Source organism: Penicillium paradoxum (assembly GCF_028828445.1).
Source record: "Penicillium paradoxum strain IBT 22861 chromosome Unknown utg000002l_segment0_segment0, whole genome shotgun sequence".
NCBI classification, from domain to species: domain Eukaryota; kingdom Fungi; phylum Ascomycota; class Eurotiomycetes; order Eurotiales; family Aspergillaceae; genus Penicillium; species Penicillium paradoxum.
The window spans coordinates 4,909,972-4,926,540 of NW_026643180.1; the positions used below are offsets into that span (position 1 = coordinate 4,909,972).

Below are 16,569 nucleotides of genomic sequence, written 5' to 3' on the forward strand. Positions count from 1 at the left end.
GCGGAGAAGCACATCACATCATTGGATCACCGGGACCCGTGTACGTCTTTCTCCACATTGCTCGTAGCTGCCTCTTATCGCGCTTATCATATCCTATCAATGATCGCTCGTAAATTACCGTTTCGAGGCGGTACGCAATACGGCCGTTGTCCAGCCCCCCGAAACACCAAGTCACCTGATATTCAACTTTCCCCTCCTACCGTCTACGATAGCTAATTACAGCGGTGGCTGAATATTTGGCATGGGGTCTTTTTGCGGACGAACGCTGCAAATCTTCCCTAACCGCCAGGCTTCCCACTAATCTTGGCGCTAGTACTCTCACATACCAATGCAGACCGATTTACCCGCTATTGAACATTCACGGTCTCTGATGGTCACACGCCATCGGAGCGGACGTGGATAAGATTTAGCTATGGCTCCGCCGGCTCCCCTCCACCCTCCTTCCCCGTCCGGATCGACCGAACGATTGGCCGAAGAGCTAGCTCCAACAATTGACCAGCTCAAAAGTATCGGTGCAGGCACCGCAATCACTCTGTCCCAGGCCCAGTCGACGACCGAATCTCTTCTCCGCCTTCGCCACACGTTCATAGATGATGCACGTCCACGCACGGCTAAAGATGCATTCCGATACCTCCAGGGGTTTCAAACGCTGCTGGCACTGGCAACCCAGATTGCTGAGCTTTATGATCCGTTGAACCAGTCCAATGAGGAACGGAAAGGCCTACTGCGCATATTCAATGATCTTCTTGGTGTATTGGCGGAAAGCTTGAAGGAGCATTTTGGCAACAAGCGATATTTTGCCCGGAAAATACCTGGAGGTGGTATTGCTGCACTTGAACGGATTCTGGCCGCGTTGGTTAAGAAGATAGGCACCACTGAGGGGGATGCACAGCATCTCTACGGCGCCATTCTGGCTGCAGCTCTATGTCAGGAGACAGTAGCGGGCATCTTCATAACCCTGGGCTCCAAGTTTGCCGAATCTAAGGATGTTCTATCTCCGAAAGACATCCAGGATGCCGTGGATCATTGCATTGGATCCGCCGAGACAGTGGAAGTGCCGGAACTACTGGGACCTTTCCTTCGTGTGTGGCTGACGCACTCATCACTTTCATCTGGATATGACGTATTACGTCTGTCCTTGCCAGCTTGTCTCTGCCAATTGGCGGCACAGTCTCGAAGGAACGTGGTAGCCTTGCATGCCACTGAGATGCTCACATCAATCCTACCACTCTTATTCGATGGAGCACGTTCCAGCAGCGAGAAAGCAATATATCAAAATCTCGCTCAATACCTCACCGTCCAGGGTATGAGTAACTTGGAGGATGCTGTCGCTTTGTATCGTGGAGCGCATGAGAATCCACAGGTCCTAAAGGTTCTCTTATCGGCTCTCAAGTCCTCCAAAGAGCCACCGTCAATACAGTTCGATATGTCCCGCCATGGGTACTGTTCTGTTGAGTTCGCAACACTCGGACGGCCATTCCCCCCTATCAATTCCTCGGGATACACTCTTGCAGTCTGGGCTCGTTTCGACGAGTTTGATTCTAACACACATACCACCATCTTCGGAGCCTTTGATGCAAGCCAGGCCTGTTTCATTCTCGCCTACCTCGAAAAAGATACTCGCAATTTTATTCTGCAAACTTCCATTCGAGGTTCCCGGCCCAGTGTGCGGTTTAAGTCGGTAAAGTTCCAGCCAAATCGTTGGTATCATATTGCTGTCGTCCAAAAAAGACCAAAGCCAATGTCTTCCTCCCGTGCATCTCTATTCATAGATGGTGAATTCGTTGAACAATTGAAGATCGAATATCCATCTGTTCCTATAAGCCACCAATCAAACAAGCCACTCCAGATTCAAGCCTTCTTTGGCACCCCCCAGGACCTGGCAATGCGTCTCGGAAAAGGCGTGTCTACTTCGCGATGGTCCCTTGCCAATGGAATGCTTTTTGATGAGGCTTATAGCGACGATATGGTAGCTGTATTCTACAACCTCGGGCCACGTTATTATGGAAATTTCCAGGATTGCTTAGGCTCTTTCCAGACGTACAAGGCTTCTGCAACACTCAACCTACGAAACGAACATCTCCATCCTGGCAAAGAGGAAGCTTCGGACATAGTAACTGCTATTCGGAGACGGGCGAGCACATTGATCCGGGAGAGCTCGATCCTGATCAATGTATCTCCTGTCGCCATTCTTGATGATGACGATAGCAATAATGTCGACGAATCACAGTTGATAAAATGTCTCTCACGGCAAGCAGCAAAAAGCTTACAACAGCTCACAAAATCAGGCGGTAATGCTGTCGCTGTGAACGGTGCTACTCCGTCTATTAATGACGGCCTCACACAGCCTCAAGGAGTCGGGATCCTCACAGGAGATCCTGTTGTTGCCGTACCCAGAGCGCTGGATGATGCCAGTTGGTGTCTGGGTGGCTGTGCCGCGGTCCATCTAAGTCTGATCAAGGCGGCGAGCACCGTGGAAAGCACTCGCATGGCTGTAGAGGCCCTCTATGAAGCGGTACAGGACAATTGGAGAAACAGCGAGGCTATGGAACGAGAGAACGGCTATGGAATTCTTGCCGCCTTGTTGCGGGAGAAGCTTGGATTTCCCATGGGCAATTCCCCGACCGCAATCAAAATCCCTGTGGTCACGTCTGATCGTCAAGAGCTGGCTTCTTTGATGCTTGATCTACTACGTCTGACTCTCACATTTGTTGGGTACGACTTTGTTGCCCCTCATCATTCTATTATCACAAACCCGCTCGCCTATCGTGTTCTACTCGTTGACATGGACGTCTGGCGACTCGGAGAATCGCAGGTGCTTGGATTGTATTACTCTCAATTCCGCATTTTCGCCACTGATAGCAATTACCGCCGGTTTAATGCCAGACGTCTTGCACGCATGCGTAAGTATACGTCCTTTTCTTGTGGCCCTCGCCATTGTTCTTATCCAAGCTCACCGAACTAGGTGTCAATAAGAAGTTGCTGGAAACTTTCAAGGGCGGGGAGATGACCGAGGAATCTCTCCAGCCTTGCTTGTCGGCATTCCGCTCGTTGATGGAAAGCAGTCCCTCTGCCGACCTCCTCCGCTCTTTAGCTCTGTCCATCACATATGCACTGCACAAGCCAAAGGCCCCTACCGGGCTCCAAAAAAGAAGAGCTTACGGTACTTGGCCGCTTCACCTCGACCGGCATCTGCAAAATCGGAAAGCAAGTATGTTCCTAGTGTTACCTTGGGCATTGAAATGCTGCGGCTGTACTCTTCCGTCCTATGTAATCCGCATGATTCCACACCCTTGAGAAAATTTGCCAAGGCTGTCACAAACAAGGTATGTTCATAGTTATTTATCTTCGTGAGATTTGTTGACCAGTTTTACAGTGGCTTCTCTATCTCATGTGCGAGGATGAGCCCGAAGTTGTGGTCCTTGCAGCAAAGATATTGGGCCGTTTATTAGTCGTTCACGGCAGTGGGTACAGTAAGAAGTTTGCAGAGAAGAATGGTGGATACATCATTCTAGAACATCGTCTCAAGAGATGGTGGAATGTTCCTGCCCTGTGGCCCATCTGCTTTTGTATATTGTTTGGTATTGATCATGCTCTGTTGGACCTTGACAAATCATTCGCTCTACCCGAGCTTCTCGGTATTTTCTTGGCTGAGGGCGATGTAAAAATTGTCTACCCAGACATGCTACCGGTCATTGTGAATATGTTGAAGAGCGGGTTGCGGAACTCCATCATGGCTACTGAGGGGCAGGAGAAAACAGAAGCCTCTTTGGAAGAGCTTGCATCCAAATATGACAAGCCAAAGCTGGACTCTTTGGGCATTTCTGGTGGGTTATCATATTGCATGAAACGGGCTTGGTTTTACTGACATCCTCTTCTTCTGATAGACGCTACTCCGTCTGACCAGATTATCCACAGTTTCGTGCTCATCAACTCAGTTGTTCAATTTTTGGGAGAAGCGCGCGCTAGATCACCAAGCTTCCAAGAATTCACCGCACAGTCTACTTACGTACAGGAGCTCCTTTCGGTGCTATATCCCGTTATTGTTGGTGCAGATACCGTTAACCCTGACACCGAACTGAATTTCCGACACAGCGGGCTCAGCTTTGATGATAGCAACCTAGTTCTTCGGCCACGCTCAAATACCAACAATGCCTCGGCAGCTTTGCAGACTACTACGGTTGACTCTGGGAATCCTGAGGAAAGCACTGGCTCCTTGAGACGTGGTTCATCTTTCATTCTGGTCTCTTCCGGTAAATCCAAGCACCAACCTTCCTCCGCACGTATACGGCGGTTCATGAACCCGACATTTCTCGGAAATAGAGATGTTGCAGCTCATCCTCTTATCAAGGCAGTATTCGGGCTTGTATCCGCTGTTTTCGAGGATCAACTCTTGGGACGCAAAGAATTCTCCGGTCTTGGTCTTTACTTGAAGACTCCACCTGGCTTCCTTGAACATCAAGCATACTTTAATTCCTGGATTTTTGGATGCATCCTTGCCACATTGCAAGAGCTGCCTTTGATCCGACCAGGTTTGCTTCATGAACCCCGGACACTCACGAATCTCGGGCGCCTTGCTACACATTTGGCGGAGGCAGTATACGAAGGTTGGTTCATCAACGGGGCATCATCTACCCTTGAATTCATTGGAGCAATTCTAGAGTATCTCCAACGCCCGGACATATCTCAGTTGAAAAGCATTCGTTTATGCAGCCAGGCTATTGCGACGATTCGGTCAACCTTGTACAAAGTTGTCTTGTTCCAATTGTCAGAAGCAGATGACACCGAGACAGTGTCATTGCTAAATCGTTTGAACTATTGGCAGGTGGTACTGCTCTCGGCGGCCGAAACTCAAGGAAAACATCTGCATTTGCTGTGTTATCTGCTGTACACCAAGCTGATCAGCGCAAATGATGATGTCCGCGCGGCTGCTACCCGCTTATGGAGAATCATTCTAGTGCAGGCGCCAGATGATGTAACAACACTTCTCAGTCATGGTTCCCACTACCTTCAGCGTCGATTGGCTGATGGCTTCGATGCCCTGTCGGGGATGGAGGACGAAACTTTCCTTAAATGGATCGATGATCAGCGGGACGACTTGGATGCCTTGTTTTTCGGTGTTTTCTCTCGGTCATGGGACACTTTTGTCCATGAGGAGAACACAGCTATCGAGGAGTCTGTCAGATCTCGAGTGTCAAAGCGCAAAGACAAACTCAGACAATGGGCTCAGATCGAGAAATTCGATGAAGACATGATCAGGAAGCACGATGCTACTCTGCCACACTGGATCTCGAACATCGCAGCGTCCGAATTCTTGAAATCTCAAAGATTCTTGCAAGACCACCAAGATAGCTCTACTTTCATGTGGTCAGCCTTCTCCAATTTATTGCTAGACTTGCGCCGACCGGGTGGTCTTCTGTCAGAACAAAAGGAGAGGAGATGGTGGCTGGATCAAACGGAAGGTCGCAGCCGCATGCGACTTCGTCTGGTTCCTGATGAGTCGGGTGACCGACAAGACTATCAGCCTAAGCGCAAAGCTTCTGAGCCACCAGCTATCAAGATCGATACCCGGATACGTGCCCTTTCAGAGGGCGAGGCTCTGACCGCGCCTCCATCTTTCAATGCGGACCCTGAGAATACGGGAAGTGAATCTCCGAACGGCGATGCCGATGACCAGAGCATCCTGGAAGATAACTTTGAAATGATCGACGACCCTAAGATTGAGCTCGAGGACTACGAAGATAGGAACCGGAAGGTGATGCGATCTCTACAACGCGGAGATCAGGTCCAAAGCGTGTGCAACTTGTCTCGAATCATCGGTCTAGAAGCGGTGGAAGGAATATTGATTCTTGGCAAGGACTGCATCTACATCTTGGACAATTTCTTCCAAAGAGCAGATGGCGAGATTGTGAATGTCTGGCAAGCCCCCAATGAAGAACGAGATCCTTATGTGCGTATGATCTCTGGCCGGGAATCCAACGACCACCGCTCGCAAGAACATGACACGAGGAGCTGGAAATGGTCTGATTTGGTCAGCGTTTCGAAGCGCCGCTTCCTGTTCCGCGATGTTGCACTTGAAATATTCTTCACCGATGGCACGAGCTATTTGTTGACTTTACTTTCAGCACGAGCTCGGGACGACTTGTGCAATCAACTAGCTATCAAGGCACCACAAGTCACCGGAAGTACCGGGCATTCTCGGCCGGAGGATATCTGGCGATTTGAAACTCTCCGCAGTCAGGATGATGCACCGCAGTCTCTCGGGTCCAAATTTGCCAGTGTGTTCGGTCATCTACCAGCAAACCCAGCGACTCGTAAATGGGTCAAAGGCGAAATATCTAATTTCCATTATCTGATGTTGATCAACACTTTTGCCGGTCGTACATTCAACGATTTGACTCAATACCCGGTCTTCCCATGGGTTCTGGCAGACTATACTAGCGAAGAACTCGATCTGAACAATCCTGCCACATTCCGAGATCTGTCTAAACCGATGGGCTGTCAAACACCAGACCGAGAAGCCGGCTTTCGTGAGCGATACAATGCCTTTGCTGAAATGGGCGACGAACAATCCCCTCCTTTCCATTATGGAACACATTACTCTTCTGCCATGATTGTCAGCTCCTACCTCATTCGTCTACAACCGTTCGTCAAATCCTATCTCCTACTACAAGGCGGCTCCTTTGATCATGCCGATCGTCTGTTCTATTCTATCCGCAAAGCATGGGAGTCGGCATCGCGAGGCAACATGACCGATGTCCGAGAACTCATTCCTGAGTTCTTCTACCTGCCAGAATTCCTCGTGAACTCCAACCATTATGACTTCGGTCTTCTTCAGAATATGACTACGGCCATTGACTCCGTAGAACTGCCACCTTGGGCAAAGGGAGATCCCAAGATCTTTATTGCAAAGCATCGGGAGGCCCTCGAAAGTCCATATGTGTCCGAGAACTTGCATCACTGGATTGATCTGGTTTTCGGCAGCAAGCAGAAGGGCGACGCAGCGGTCGAGTCTGTCAATGTCTTCCATCACCTCTCCTATAAAGGCGCTAAAGACTTGGATGCCATTGACGACCCAATGGAGCGGCTGGCCACCATCGGTATCATCCACAATTTTGGGCAAACTCCTCACCAAATCTTCCAACGAGCTCATGCACCGAGAGAAGATCAACGGCACCGCATACCTCGTCTAGATACCCTCGCAGAGTCATTGACACAAATGCCTTTGTCTCTCCTTGATATTGAAGAACGTGTAGCCACGCTATCCATGAAACAAGACCGTCTGCTGTGTACTGCAGCTTTGAGGCTTAATGTGCCACCAACCTATGACTACTACATGGAATGGGGATTCTTTGATGGTAGTGTTCGTTTCTATTCTGCCGATACTCGCAAGCTGCTGGGTCACTTTGAGCATCTTCATGTTGGTCAATTGTCGCATGCCGGTTTCGCGGATTCCCGCACATTGGTCACTTGCGGTACAGATTGTACCATCTCGCTATGGACGGTGACTGCAACGTCCAAGTCAGTCGATTTGCAGCCTATCGGGTCTCTCTTTGGCCACCGAGCACCGGTCACGGTGCTCGCTGTCTCACGCTCTTTCAGTGCTTTATTGTCTGCCTCCAATGACGGACAGATCATGCTTTGGGATCTCAATCGGCGATCATTTGTGCGAGCCCTCCCCGCCGACGGTGCGGTCGATGTACGTTACCTCTGTTCTACCGGTTGCTCTCTTTTACTGATGAATTAGTGTGCCCGAATCAACGATGTCTCTGGGGACATCATGGTCTGTCGCGGCAATCGCCTGACTTTATATACACTAAATGGTATAGTATTGGTAGACCAAGTGGTCTGCGAGTCGGCTGACGATCGTGTCTTGTCCTGTGTCTTCTACGAGGGACTCCAGAATGAGTGGCTGGAGCGCGAATTGGTGTTGACAGGCCATACTCGTGGCGTCGTCAACATCTGGAGCAAGAGCATTCGCGGCGGCCAGTTCGAGTTGGAGTTGATCCGACAGCTACATCACACTGACAGCAGTCGCGACAATGGTGCCAACATCAGCGTGGGTATCAGTTGTATTTTGGCTCTCCCTCTTGTGGTCTATACCGGGGATGAAGCCGGCCGAGTGGTGAGTGCTTGTCCTCAGTTGTATGCAATTGACGAAGCTAACACGATGCATAGTATGAGTGGAACTGCATCCAACGCCGCTAAATTTCCCCGACCACACCCCCTTCCCCTTTCCCATATCCATGGTCAGATTCCAAAACTACCAGGCCTATGTAAAAGCCCATGATAGACAGCTCTAGTGGCCATTTGCGATTTCCTTTTCAGGCGATCCCCGCCAGCCCAAGAATTAGTGTCCATAGCAAAAATGTTTGGAAATCATTGGTCTCCATAAGTAGCCGTCGTATTTATCCGGCCCTCCGGTGAGCATTGCAGTAACCGCTCCAGTAGTGGGCCGCGTTGTCCGGTCTACGATCCTCCGGTTGGAAGTCGGAGCACACTGCGCCGGATTTGGGATTCTCCCCTGTCTGCTACAGAACAGCTATGAGGTCATATAGTTGAAGATCTATGACAGGTTCGTTAGATTGGAAAAAAAAAGAGTAGAGAACGGAGGTTCCAGGGAGTCGAAAAGAAGAACAGAAGAGAAACAAAAGAGCGCCAACAAAACAGCTGTCTGATTTCATTGCGCAGCGTCATTTGCCCCACCATCTTGGGAAACAGGGGGGGCAAGGTACTTGTCTTTGTTATGGCCGGCCCATAGTAAACACAGGTACCTGGCAATTGAGCTGGTTCTGGTCCATGACACCACCCCTCCATCTAAATACCGCGCCGCCCGCCACTCCTCTTTCTCTTCTCCATCCACTTTCGATTGTCATTTCAATTTTCTTGACTTAGCTATTCAAAATGTCTTCTTCTCTCGAGCAGCTCAAGGCCTCTGGCACCGTCGTCGTTTGCGACTCTGGTAAGCTATCACGGTGCTCAATTTGGCTTGAAAACACGCTAACATGAATTTTCTAGGTGACTTCGCCAGTATGTTTCCCAACTTCCTCGACCGCCCCTTGGTTCCAGCATTGAACACTTCGCTAACATAACATGCAGCTATTGGCAAGTACAAGCCCCAGGATGCCACCACCAATCCTTCTTTGATTCTGGCTGCTTCCAAGAAGCCCGAGTACGCCGCTCTCATCGACACTGCCGTTGCCTACGGCAAGCAGAACGGCAAGACCCTCGATGAGCAGGTTGAGGCCACTCTCGACCGTCTCCTCGTCCAGTTCGGAAAGGAGATCCTCAACATTATCCCCGGCAAGGTCTCCACTGAGGTCGACGCCAAGCTGTCTTTCGATACCGACGCCTCCGTCAAGAAGGCTCTCGAGATCATCAAGGTATGTCGAATGGTCTTTCTAATAGCCTCCCGGACAATCCCAAGCTGACTCTGGCCACCCAGCTCTACGCCGACAACGGTATCTCCAAGGACCGTGTCCTGATCAAGATCGCCTCCACCTACGAGGGCATCAAGGCCGCTCACATCCTCCAGTCTCAGCACGGCATCAACTGCAACCTGACCCTCATGTTCTCTCTGGTCCAGGCTATTGCCGCCGCCGAGGCCGGTGCCTACCTTATCTCTCCCTTCGTTGGCCGTATCCTTGACTGGTTCAAGGCTGCCCACAAGCGCGACTACACCGCCCAGGAGGACCCCGGTGTCAAGTCCGTCCAGGACATCTACAACTACTACAAGAAGTTCGGTTACCAGACCATTGTCATGGGTGCCTCTTTCCGTAACACTGGCGAGATCACCGAGCTTGCTGGCTGTGACTACCTGACCATCTCCCCCAACCTCCTTGAGGACCTCTACAACTCCACCGAGGCTGTGCCCCAGAAGCTCAACCCCGCCGGTGCCGCCAGCCTTGACCTCAAGAAGCGCGAGTACCTCAACAACGAGGCTGCATTCCGTTTCGACTTCAACGAGGAGGCTATGGCTGTTGAGAAGCTCCGTGAGGGTATCTCCAAGTTCGCTGCCGATGCCGTCACCCTCAAGCAGCTTCTTGCCCAGAAGATCCAGGCTTAAATTGGGTCATCTTTAATTGTTTAAATTTTGTGTAAATTGGCGATCCACAAAAAAATTTGGAATCGGTAGATACGAATTGATGAACTTATTCTGCTCTCATGTTTCTGCGGTGTTTCGGGGTATAAATTAGACCGAGGGGTAAGCTGCGGAATCTGGCCGGGCCGGCTTACAATTCAGAACCCCGCACCACCTAGCCATTGTTCAGCGATGGTATCATTCCCTGAAGAGCCGACATGGCCATCCTGAGATGTTACCCGAGGTTGTGTCAATTGATAGGATGCCATTCCAGCTTATGGTGTGAGGCAGGTGAGGCAGCACATTGTGCAACGGTATGAATTACATATAACGTCATTGCAGGTATCTACGCAGCAATAGCAGAGGCAAGTCACAAGCATATATCCGTACCAGAGGGGCTGACACCAGTCTAAATGCCACTAAAGACAGTGTATATGCAAGAGGTGCAGCGCAAAAATTGGACAACGGGGGCGCCTTATGTCATTTCCCCTTCCGACTCGCTGCCCGCTTGGGAAGGTGGGGGATGTTTTGTTCCGGTATTAGGTACCGGGTACCAGTGTAGACAGTCCTGTTGATGCGGCAATACTTGTACCCGGTACTTAGTTCGTAAGATATAGAGTCACGTCAACATCATCCACTTATTATCTTCGTCCGCCCACTTCCTCTTCTCTTCTCTCACAATACTCCTCTTCCTCAATCCTTCAAGTTAATCCAATTCAATCTAATCAAAATGGTTAAGGCTGGTAAGTACTGTGCATTATTGGCTTTCTGCAGGGCCATACATAAGCTTCTCCATGTTCCCCATCGTGCGTGGCAAGGGGACCTTGGGTGTGAGCAGATTTGAGCACCTTGTGATCCTGGGCTCAACTCCCAGCCTATCGGCTTGCATCCTCGCTCCAGCTCTCCACTGCTCTCTGGATGTCTGTCAAAGCCCCTGGGACGATGGGGAAACCCGCTGCCCTGATCTTGGGCCAGTGCGGCATTACCCGTATTGGGGCTGTGATGGGACCTCAGGAGCTCGGAGAGCCATGGGAGGCCTTCGAGAAGCCTTCTAGAACAATTTGTTAACCACAATTCTTTCCCGTACAGTTGCTGTCCTCCGTGGTGACGCTAAGGTCGCCGGAACCGTCACCTTCGAGCAGGCTGATGAGAACTCCCCCACCACTATCTCGTGGAACATCACCGGCCACGACGCCAACGCTGAGCGTGCTTTCCACGTTCACCAGTTCGGTGACAACACCAACGGTTGCACCTCCGCTGGCCCCCACTGTATGTCGTGCCTCATATGCCACGGAGCACAGAAAGAATAGAAGACTGATCGCTTCTTAGTCAACCCCTTCGGCAAGAACCACGGTGCTCCCACCGATACTGACCGTCACGTCGGTGACCTTGGCAACTTCAAGACCGATGCTGAGGGTAACGCCAACGGCTCCAAGCAGGACAACCTTGTCAAGCTGATTGGTGCCGAGTCCGTTCTGGGCGTAAGTTTATCTTGATATCTTGTACCTGACATCGTCAAGACAAATTGCTAATTGTTTTTGCTTAGCGCACTCTTGTCGTCCACGCCGGTACTGATGACCTTGGCAAGGGAGGCAACGAGGAGTCCAAGAAGACTGGTAACGCCGGCCCCCGTCCTGCCTGCGGTAAGTGCATCCCTGGTGACTTGTAGAGATGAATGCTAATGAGAAACATCAGGTGTCATTGGTATTGCCGCATAAATGCGCACTCTTTCCTTTTTTGGAGCTTCGGTTCTGATATCCTCATCGTAATTGATGGCTGAAAAGTGCAGGATAACCCCTGTCCAGGATACGATACATGAATGAATGCCATTTTTGACATACATATTTTCCTTGTATATCTGTCATGATCGTGGCATAGCTTCGATCTTCGATCTTCGTAGACTTTCCGTAGAAGCTCGGATCGGCCACTGACCGCTTTCCCCCACAAGTCTAAACACCGGCCACGTTTCCCCTCAGGACAATCTCCCTGTTAACTTCTTTTTCTCTTAATTGTGTTACTCTGAATTCTTGGTGTTTCATTCCAATTTGAAAAAGCGTGTGGTGTAGTGGTTTCATTCAGCATGCCTTTTGAAGCCCGGGTCAAGTCCGTCCTGTCCGGTGACACGGTCGTGCTGTCGCATATCACCAACCCTTCACAAGAACGCATCTTGAGTTTGGCCTATGTCTCTGCTCCTAGATTAAGGAGGGAGGGTGATGAGGTAGGTGCATTGTTGAGATTTATTGCATTTGGCGCACCATTGAGAATCAGATTGTTGCTTGCTTTCCAATCGGCAATTTTTGGTCCATGAGCTCGCTACTTGGAGAATGGCATCAAAGAGCTGTGACTGCAGAAGGCAAACTCAAATTGAAGGGGAAATGCTAATCTAAGAACCAAATTATAGGCCTACGCCTTCCAATCCCGCGAATTCCTCCGTGAGCTGCTCGTCGGCAAAGTCGTCGAGGTCCACGTCGCCTACACCATCCCCACCGGCGCCAAGCGCGACTACGGTATCATCAAGCTGCCTGGCTTTGATGCTCAATTGCCCGATATCAGTGTGCAGGAGGGCTGGACACGTGTTCGTGAGGAAGCTGGCAAGCGTTCAGATGAGTCTGAGGAGACCATTGCGCTCCTAGCGCGCCTGCGAGCATTGGAGGCTCTCGCCCAGGACGAAGGAAAGGGAACTTGGGCTGGTGGCAACGCTGGCCAAATCGATACTACCTATGAGTTGACCGGTGCTCGGGATTTGGTGAAGCGCAACTTGGGCCACCAGTTGGAGGGTATCATCGAGAAGGTCCTGAATGGTGACCGTATCGTGCTGCGCTTGCTGCTCAAGCCCCAGGAGCACATTCAGACTGTTGTCGCCATTGCCGGTATTCGGGCGCCATCTGCTAAGCGCACAACTGCTGACGGAAAGGAGACGGCAGCTGAGCCGTTCGGTGATGAGGCACACGAGTTTGTCGAGTCACGACTGCTGCAGCGCAAGGTCAAGGTTTCTCTTCTCGGTGTTACGCCCCAGGGCCTGATTGTCGCGACCGTGCTTCACCCCAATGGAAACATCTCCCGGTTCCTTCTTGAGGCTGGTCTGGCCCGCTGCCAGGATCACCACTCCACACTTTTGGGTCCGGATATGGCCCTTCTCCGTCAGGCGGAACTTACAGCCAAGGCCGATCGTAAGGGATTGTGGGTTAGCCACACTGGTTCCACAACTGCTGGCGCCGCCGCTGTGGACTACCTCGTCACTCGTGTTCTGAATGCCGATACCCTCTTCATCCGCAACAAGGCCGGCCAGGAGAAGAAGATCAGTCTTGCCAGTATCCGTCAACCTAAGCCTTCTGACCCCAAGCAGGCTCCCTTCGCTGCTGAGGCCAAGGAGTTCCTGCGCAAGCGCATCATCGCCAAGCATGTCATGGTCACTGTGAACGGCAAGAAGCCCGCTAACGAAGGCTACGAGGAGCGCGAGGTTGCTACTGTTGTCCAGGGCAACACTAATGTGGCAGTTGCTCTTGTGCAAGCCGGCTACTCCTCTGTGATCCGCCACCGTATGGATGATACCGACCGTTCTCCCGACTACGACGAGCTGCTCGCCGCTGAGGCTGACGCCCAGAAGGAAGGCCGTGGAATGTGGTCCTCTAAAACCCCCCAAGGCCAAGCAAGTGATTGATTACTCAGAGACTGTTCAGAAGGCCAAGCTCGAGCTTGGTATCTTGCAGCGTCAAAAGCGTGTCCCCGCTATTGTCGATTTTGTCAAGTCTGGCTCTCGCTTCACTGTTCTCGTTCCCCGCGACAATGCCAAATTGACCCTCGTCCTCTCCGGTATTCGTTGCCCTCGCTCTTCCCGTGGCCCCAGCGACGCCGGTGAGCCTTTCGGTCAGGAGGCCCACGACCTTGCCAACCGCCGCTGCATGCAGCGCGACGTTGAGATCGACGTTGAGACCATTGACAAGGTTGGTGGTTTCATTGGCAGCCTATACATCAACAAGGAGAACTTCACCAAGGTTCTACTGGAGGAGGGTCTGGCAACCGTCCACGCATACTCGGCTGAGCAGTCTGGTCACGCCACCGAGTACTTCGCCGCTGAACAGCGTGCTAAGGATGCCCGCAAGGGTGTGTGGCACGATTGGGATCCCAGCAAGGAGGCTGCTGAGGCCGAGCAAGCCGAGGCCGCCAGCGGTACCGGAACTGAGAGCGAAGCCGCCCCTGCACAGCGTCGCAAGGACTACCGCGACGTGATGGTCACCTACATCGACCCTGCCTCGGCGAAGCTCAAGCTGCAACAGATTGGCACCGGCACAAATGCGCTCACCGAGTTGATGAGCGCTTTCCGCTCATTCCACATCAACAAGGCCAACGACACCCCGTTGCCTGGCCCACCCAAGGCCGGCGACTGGGTTGCCGCCAAGTTCACCGAAGACGGCAACTGGTACCGCGCCAAGATCCGCCGCAACGACCGCGAGAAGGAGCAAGCCGAGGTTGTCTACGTTGACTTCGGTAACTCCGAGACTCAACCATGGGCCGCACTCCGCCCTCTCACCCAGCCCCAGTTCTCCGGCCAAAGCCTCCGCCCCCAGGCCGTCGATGCTGTCCTCTCTCTCCTCCAGTTCCCCACTACCGAGGACTACCTCGAAGACGCCGTTGGCTTCATCGGCGACCAGACCTTCGACCGCCAGCTCGTCGCAAACGTGGACCACGTTGACCAGGACGGCACCCTGCACGTCACCCTGCTCGACCCCTCTGTCTCCAAGAACCTGGACAACAGCATCAACGCAGACATCGTCCACGAGGGTCTGGCTATGGTGCCCCGCAAGCTGAAGGCGTGGGAGCGTGCTTCCGTCGATACCCTGTCCAACCTGCGCACTCTTGAGGACGAGGCCAAGGCTGAGCGCCGGGGTATTTGGGAGTACGGTGACTTGACCGAGGACTAATTTCGTGTATTTATTTTTTATTTTTTGAATCTTTGAACTGTACGAGGACGATCTGTACAGATATGGGATTGGCCCTATTATTAACATCCGGTGGTACCCATGGTGCTTGGTTCTTTTTTTTTTGCCGGATTTGTATTTGCATTTGTTTGTGTTGTTCAGTCTAGCATCGAGTATTGAATTAATAGAATACCCTAGGCAGAAATATCCCTTGATCCTGATTTCTATTGTATCCTTGGACCATCGTGGAGGATGGTGAAGCATAGATTGAATAGCCTATACCACATAGGCCTACCTTCATGTTAGATCATGGAACTTTTGACTCTCTTCCATTTTGATACAAAAGCCCGAGCAGGCTTATCATCCGATTTTATAGAGAGTCATCATCATCCTCGGGGGTTTCACTGCTCACAAGATCCCTCAGACAGTACAAATGTTTATCCTGGTGCAAAGCATCCCCACCGGCCTGGTAAGCCCTCAGGATCTCCGAGTTTCGTTCCTCCACATTCGAGACTATGGTCTCAATTGCGTCCGTGGCATACTCCTCCAGGCGTGCCTCATTAGCCTCCTTTGCCTCCTCCTGGATCTCATGAAGTCGCTTGAGCCAGAACATCAGTCTCCATGGAGTGAATCCAATCGGCGATCTCTGGCCAAGCTCCGACTGAATGAACAGCTGGCCACCCTGGCCAACCGTGCCGGAGCAATCATTCCACGAGACGTCCGAGAGTTGAATAAGATTTTGACCCGCCTCTGTGATCCACGCACAGACAGCTGGCAACAACTGTGCAATGGTAAGGTCCCCAAGATTCCGTTTAGGATCCTCAGTATCGGGCTCACTTGTTTGAAGGTCTCGTCTCTCTTCAAGCGTAGCACGGAATAGGATAAGAGCGATCTGACACATCCTATCCTTACCGACACGGGTTGACGCCAGTTTAGCGAGGAAAGACGCAAAATTAAGACGCTGGTCACCTGCCAGTGACGCGCAGTTATCAGCCCAGAAATCGGTCATGTCGGTGACCAAGAATGGCAGGTCGTTCCACAGCGTGCCTTCGGCTGTCCGGGCAATTTCGATGCCGTACACTCCTGACACGGGTCTGGTCAATGGGCCTTTTCCCTGGATGCGGAGGATGTCGAGAACCAGACGATCCTGCTCGGGGGTCTCATGCGACGCATGTCGGCTGAGCTGGTAGTAGATATGCCATAGGGAGTGAAGATAGCCTTCGAGAGAGTCCACTCCGTCACCAATCCTGCAGTACCGCTCGCTGATGATCCCAGTTCGGTTGAAGAAGGCTGCTCCTCGGAGTTCCTCAAATTCGCCCCGGGCTACGCATTCCCGTACATCCTGCTGATCAGAGGCACTGTCAAATGCGGTGAGGTCGGTGCCTTTTGGCGAGGGACCCAGTAGAGATTCACGGAATTGATTCATCTTGGGGTGATGGTAGTTAATGGAGTAGCCAGGGCGTACGAATCAATACGAGGTACGAGGTACGGAGTATAAGAGAAGTGATTGAGACTCTAGCCATCGTGGGACCTTGATGCAATTTATAAGGCTACTCCAGGCAGCAATAT

The 16,569-nt window shown here is 51.7% G+C and overlaps 5 protein-coding genes across 5 annotated transcripts; 4 read left to right on the forward strand and 1 right to left on the reverse strand.

Annotated features, from left to right (window-relative positions):
• Positions 1 to 412: 412 nt before the first annotated feature.
• N7457_001737 (Beige/BEACH domain protein) lies at positions 413 to 8,208 on the forward strand (the record flags this gene model as incomplete). Its single annotated transcript, XM_057172783.1, has 7 exons — positions 413 to 2,903; positions 2,966 to 3,035; positions 3,095 to 3,326; positions 3,377 to 3,827; positions 3,888 to 7,699; positions 7,748 to 8,125; positions 8,179 to 8,208. The coding sequence occupies 7 exons, from the start codon at positions 413 to 415 to the stop codon at positions 8,206 to 8,208; spliced, it is 7,464 nt and encodes a 2,487-aa protein (XP_057036686.1).
• Positions 8,209 to 8,904: 696 nt separating this feature from the next.
• N7457_001738 (sedoheptulose-7-phosphate:D-glyceraldehyde-3-phosphate transaldolase TAL1) lies at positions 8,905 to 10,066 on the forward strand (the record flags this gene model as incomplete). Its single annotated transcript, XM_057172784.1, has 4 exons — positions 8,905 to 8,962; positions 9,019 to 9,030; positions 9,100 to 9,383; positions 9,446 to 10,066. The coding sequence occupies 4 exons, from the start codon at positions 8,905 to 8,907 to the stop codon at positions 10,064 to 10,066; spliced, it is 975 nt and encodes a 324-aa protein (XP_057036687.1).
• A 745-nt stretch (positions 10,067 to 10,811) lies between these two features.
• sod1 (superoxide dismutase SOD1) lies at positions 10,812 to 11,799 on the forward strand (the record flags this gene model as incomplete). The annotated part of the gene is made up of 5 exons (XM_057172785.1): positions 10,812 to 10,824; positions 11,171 to 11,350; positions 11,411 to 11,562; positions 11,628 to 11,724; positions 11,777 to 11,799. The coding sequence occupies 5 exons, from the start codon at positions 10,812 to 10,814 to the stop codon at positions 11,797 to 11,799; spliced, it is 465 nt and encodes a 154-aa protein (XP_057036688.1).
• A 362-nt stretch (positions 11,800 to 12,161) lies between these two features.
• N7457_001740 (putative transcription factor (Snd1/p100)) lies at positions 12,162 to 15,003 on the forward strand (the record flags this gene model as incomplete). The annotated part of the gene is made up of 3 exons (XM_057172786.1): positions 12,162 to 12,299; positions 12,483 to 13,695; positions 13,751 to 15,003. The coding sequence occupies 3 exons, from the start codon at positions 12,162 to 12,164 to the stop codon at positions 15,001 to 15,003; spliced, it is 2,604 nt and encodes an 867-aa protein (XP_057036689.1).
• A 367-nt stretch (positions 15,004 to 15,370) lies between these two features.
• Positions 15,371 to 16,426, reverse strand: N7457_001741 (DUF3632 domain-containing protein; the record flags this gene model as incomplete). The annotated part of the gene is made up of 1 exon (XM_057172787.1): positions 15,371 to 16,426. The coding sequence occupies one exon, from the start codon at positions 16,424 to 16,426 to the stop codon at positions 15,371 to 15,373; it is 1,056 nt and encodes a 351-aa protein (XP_057036690.1).
• Positions 16,427 to 16,569: the final 143 nt, after the last annotated feature.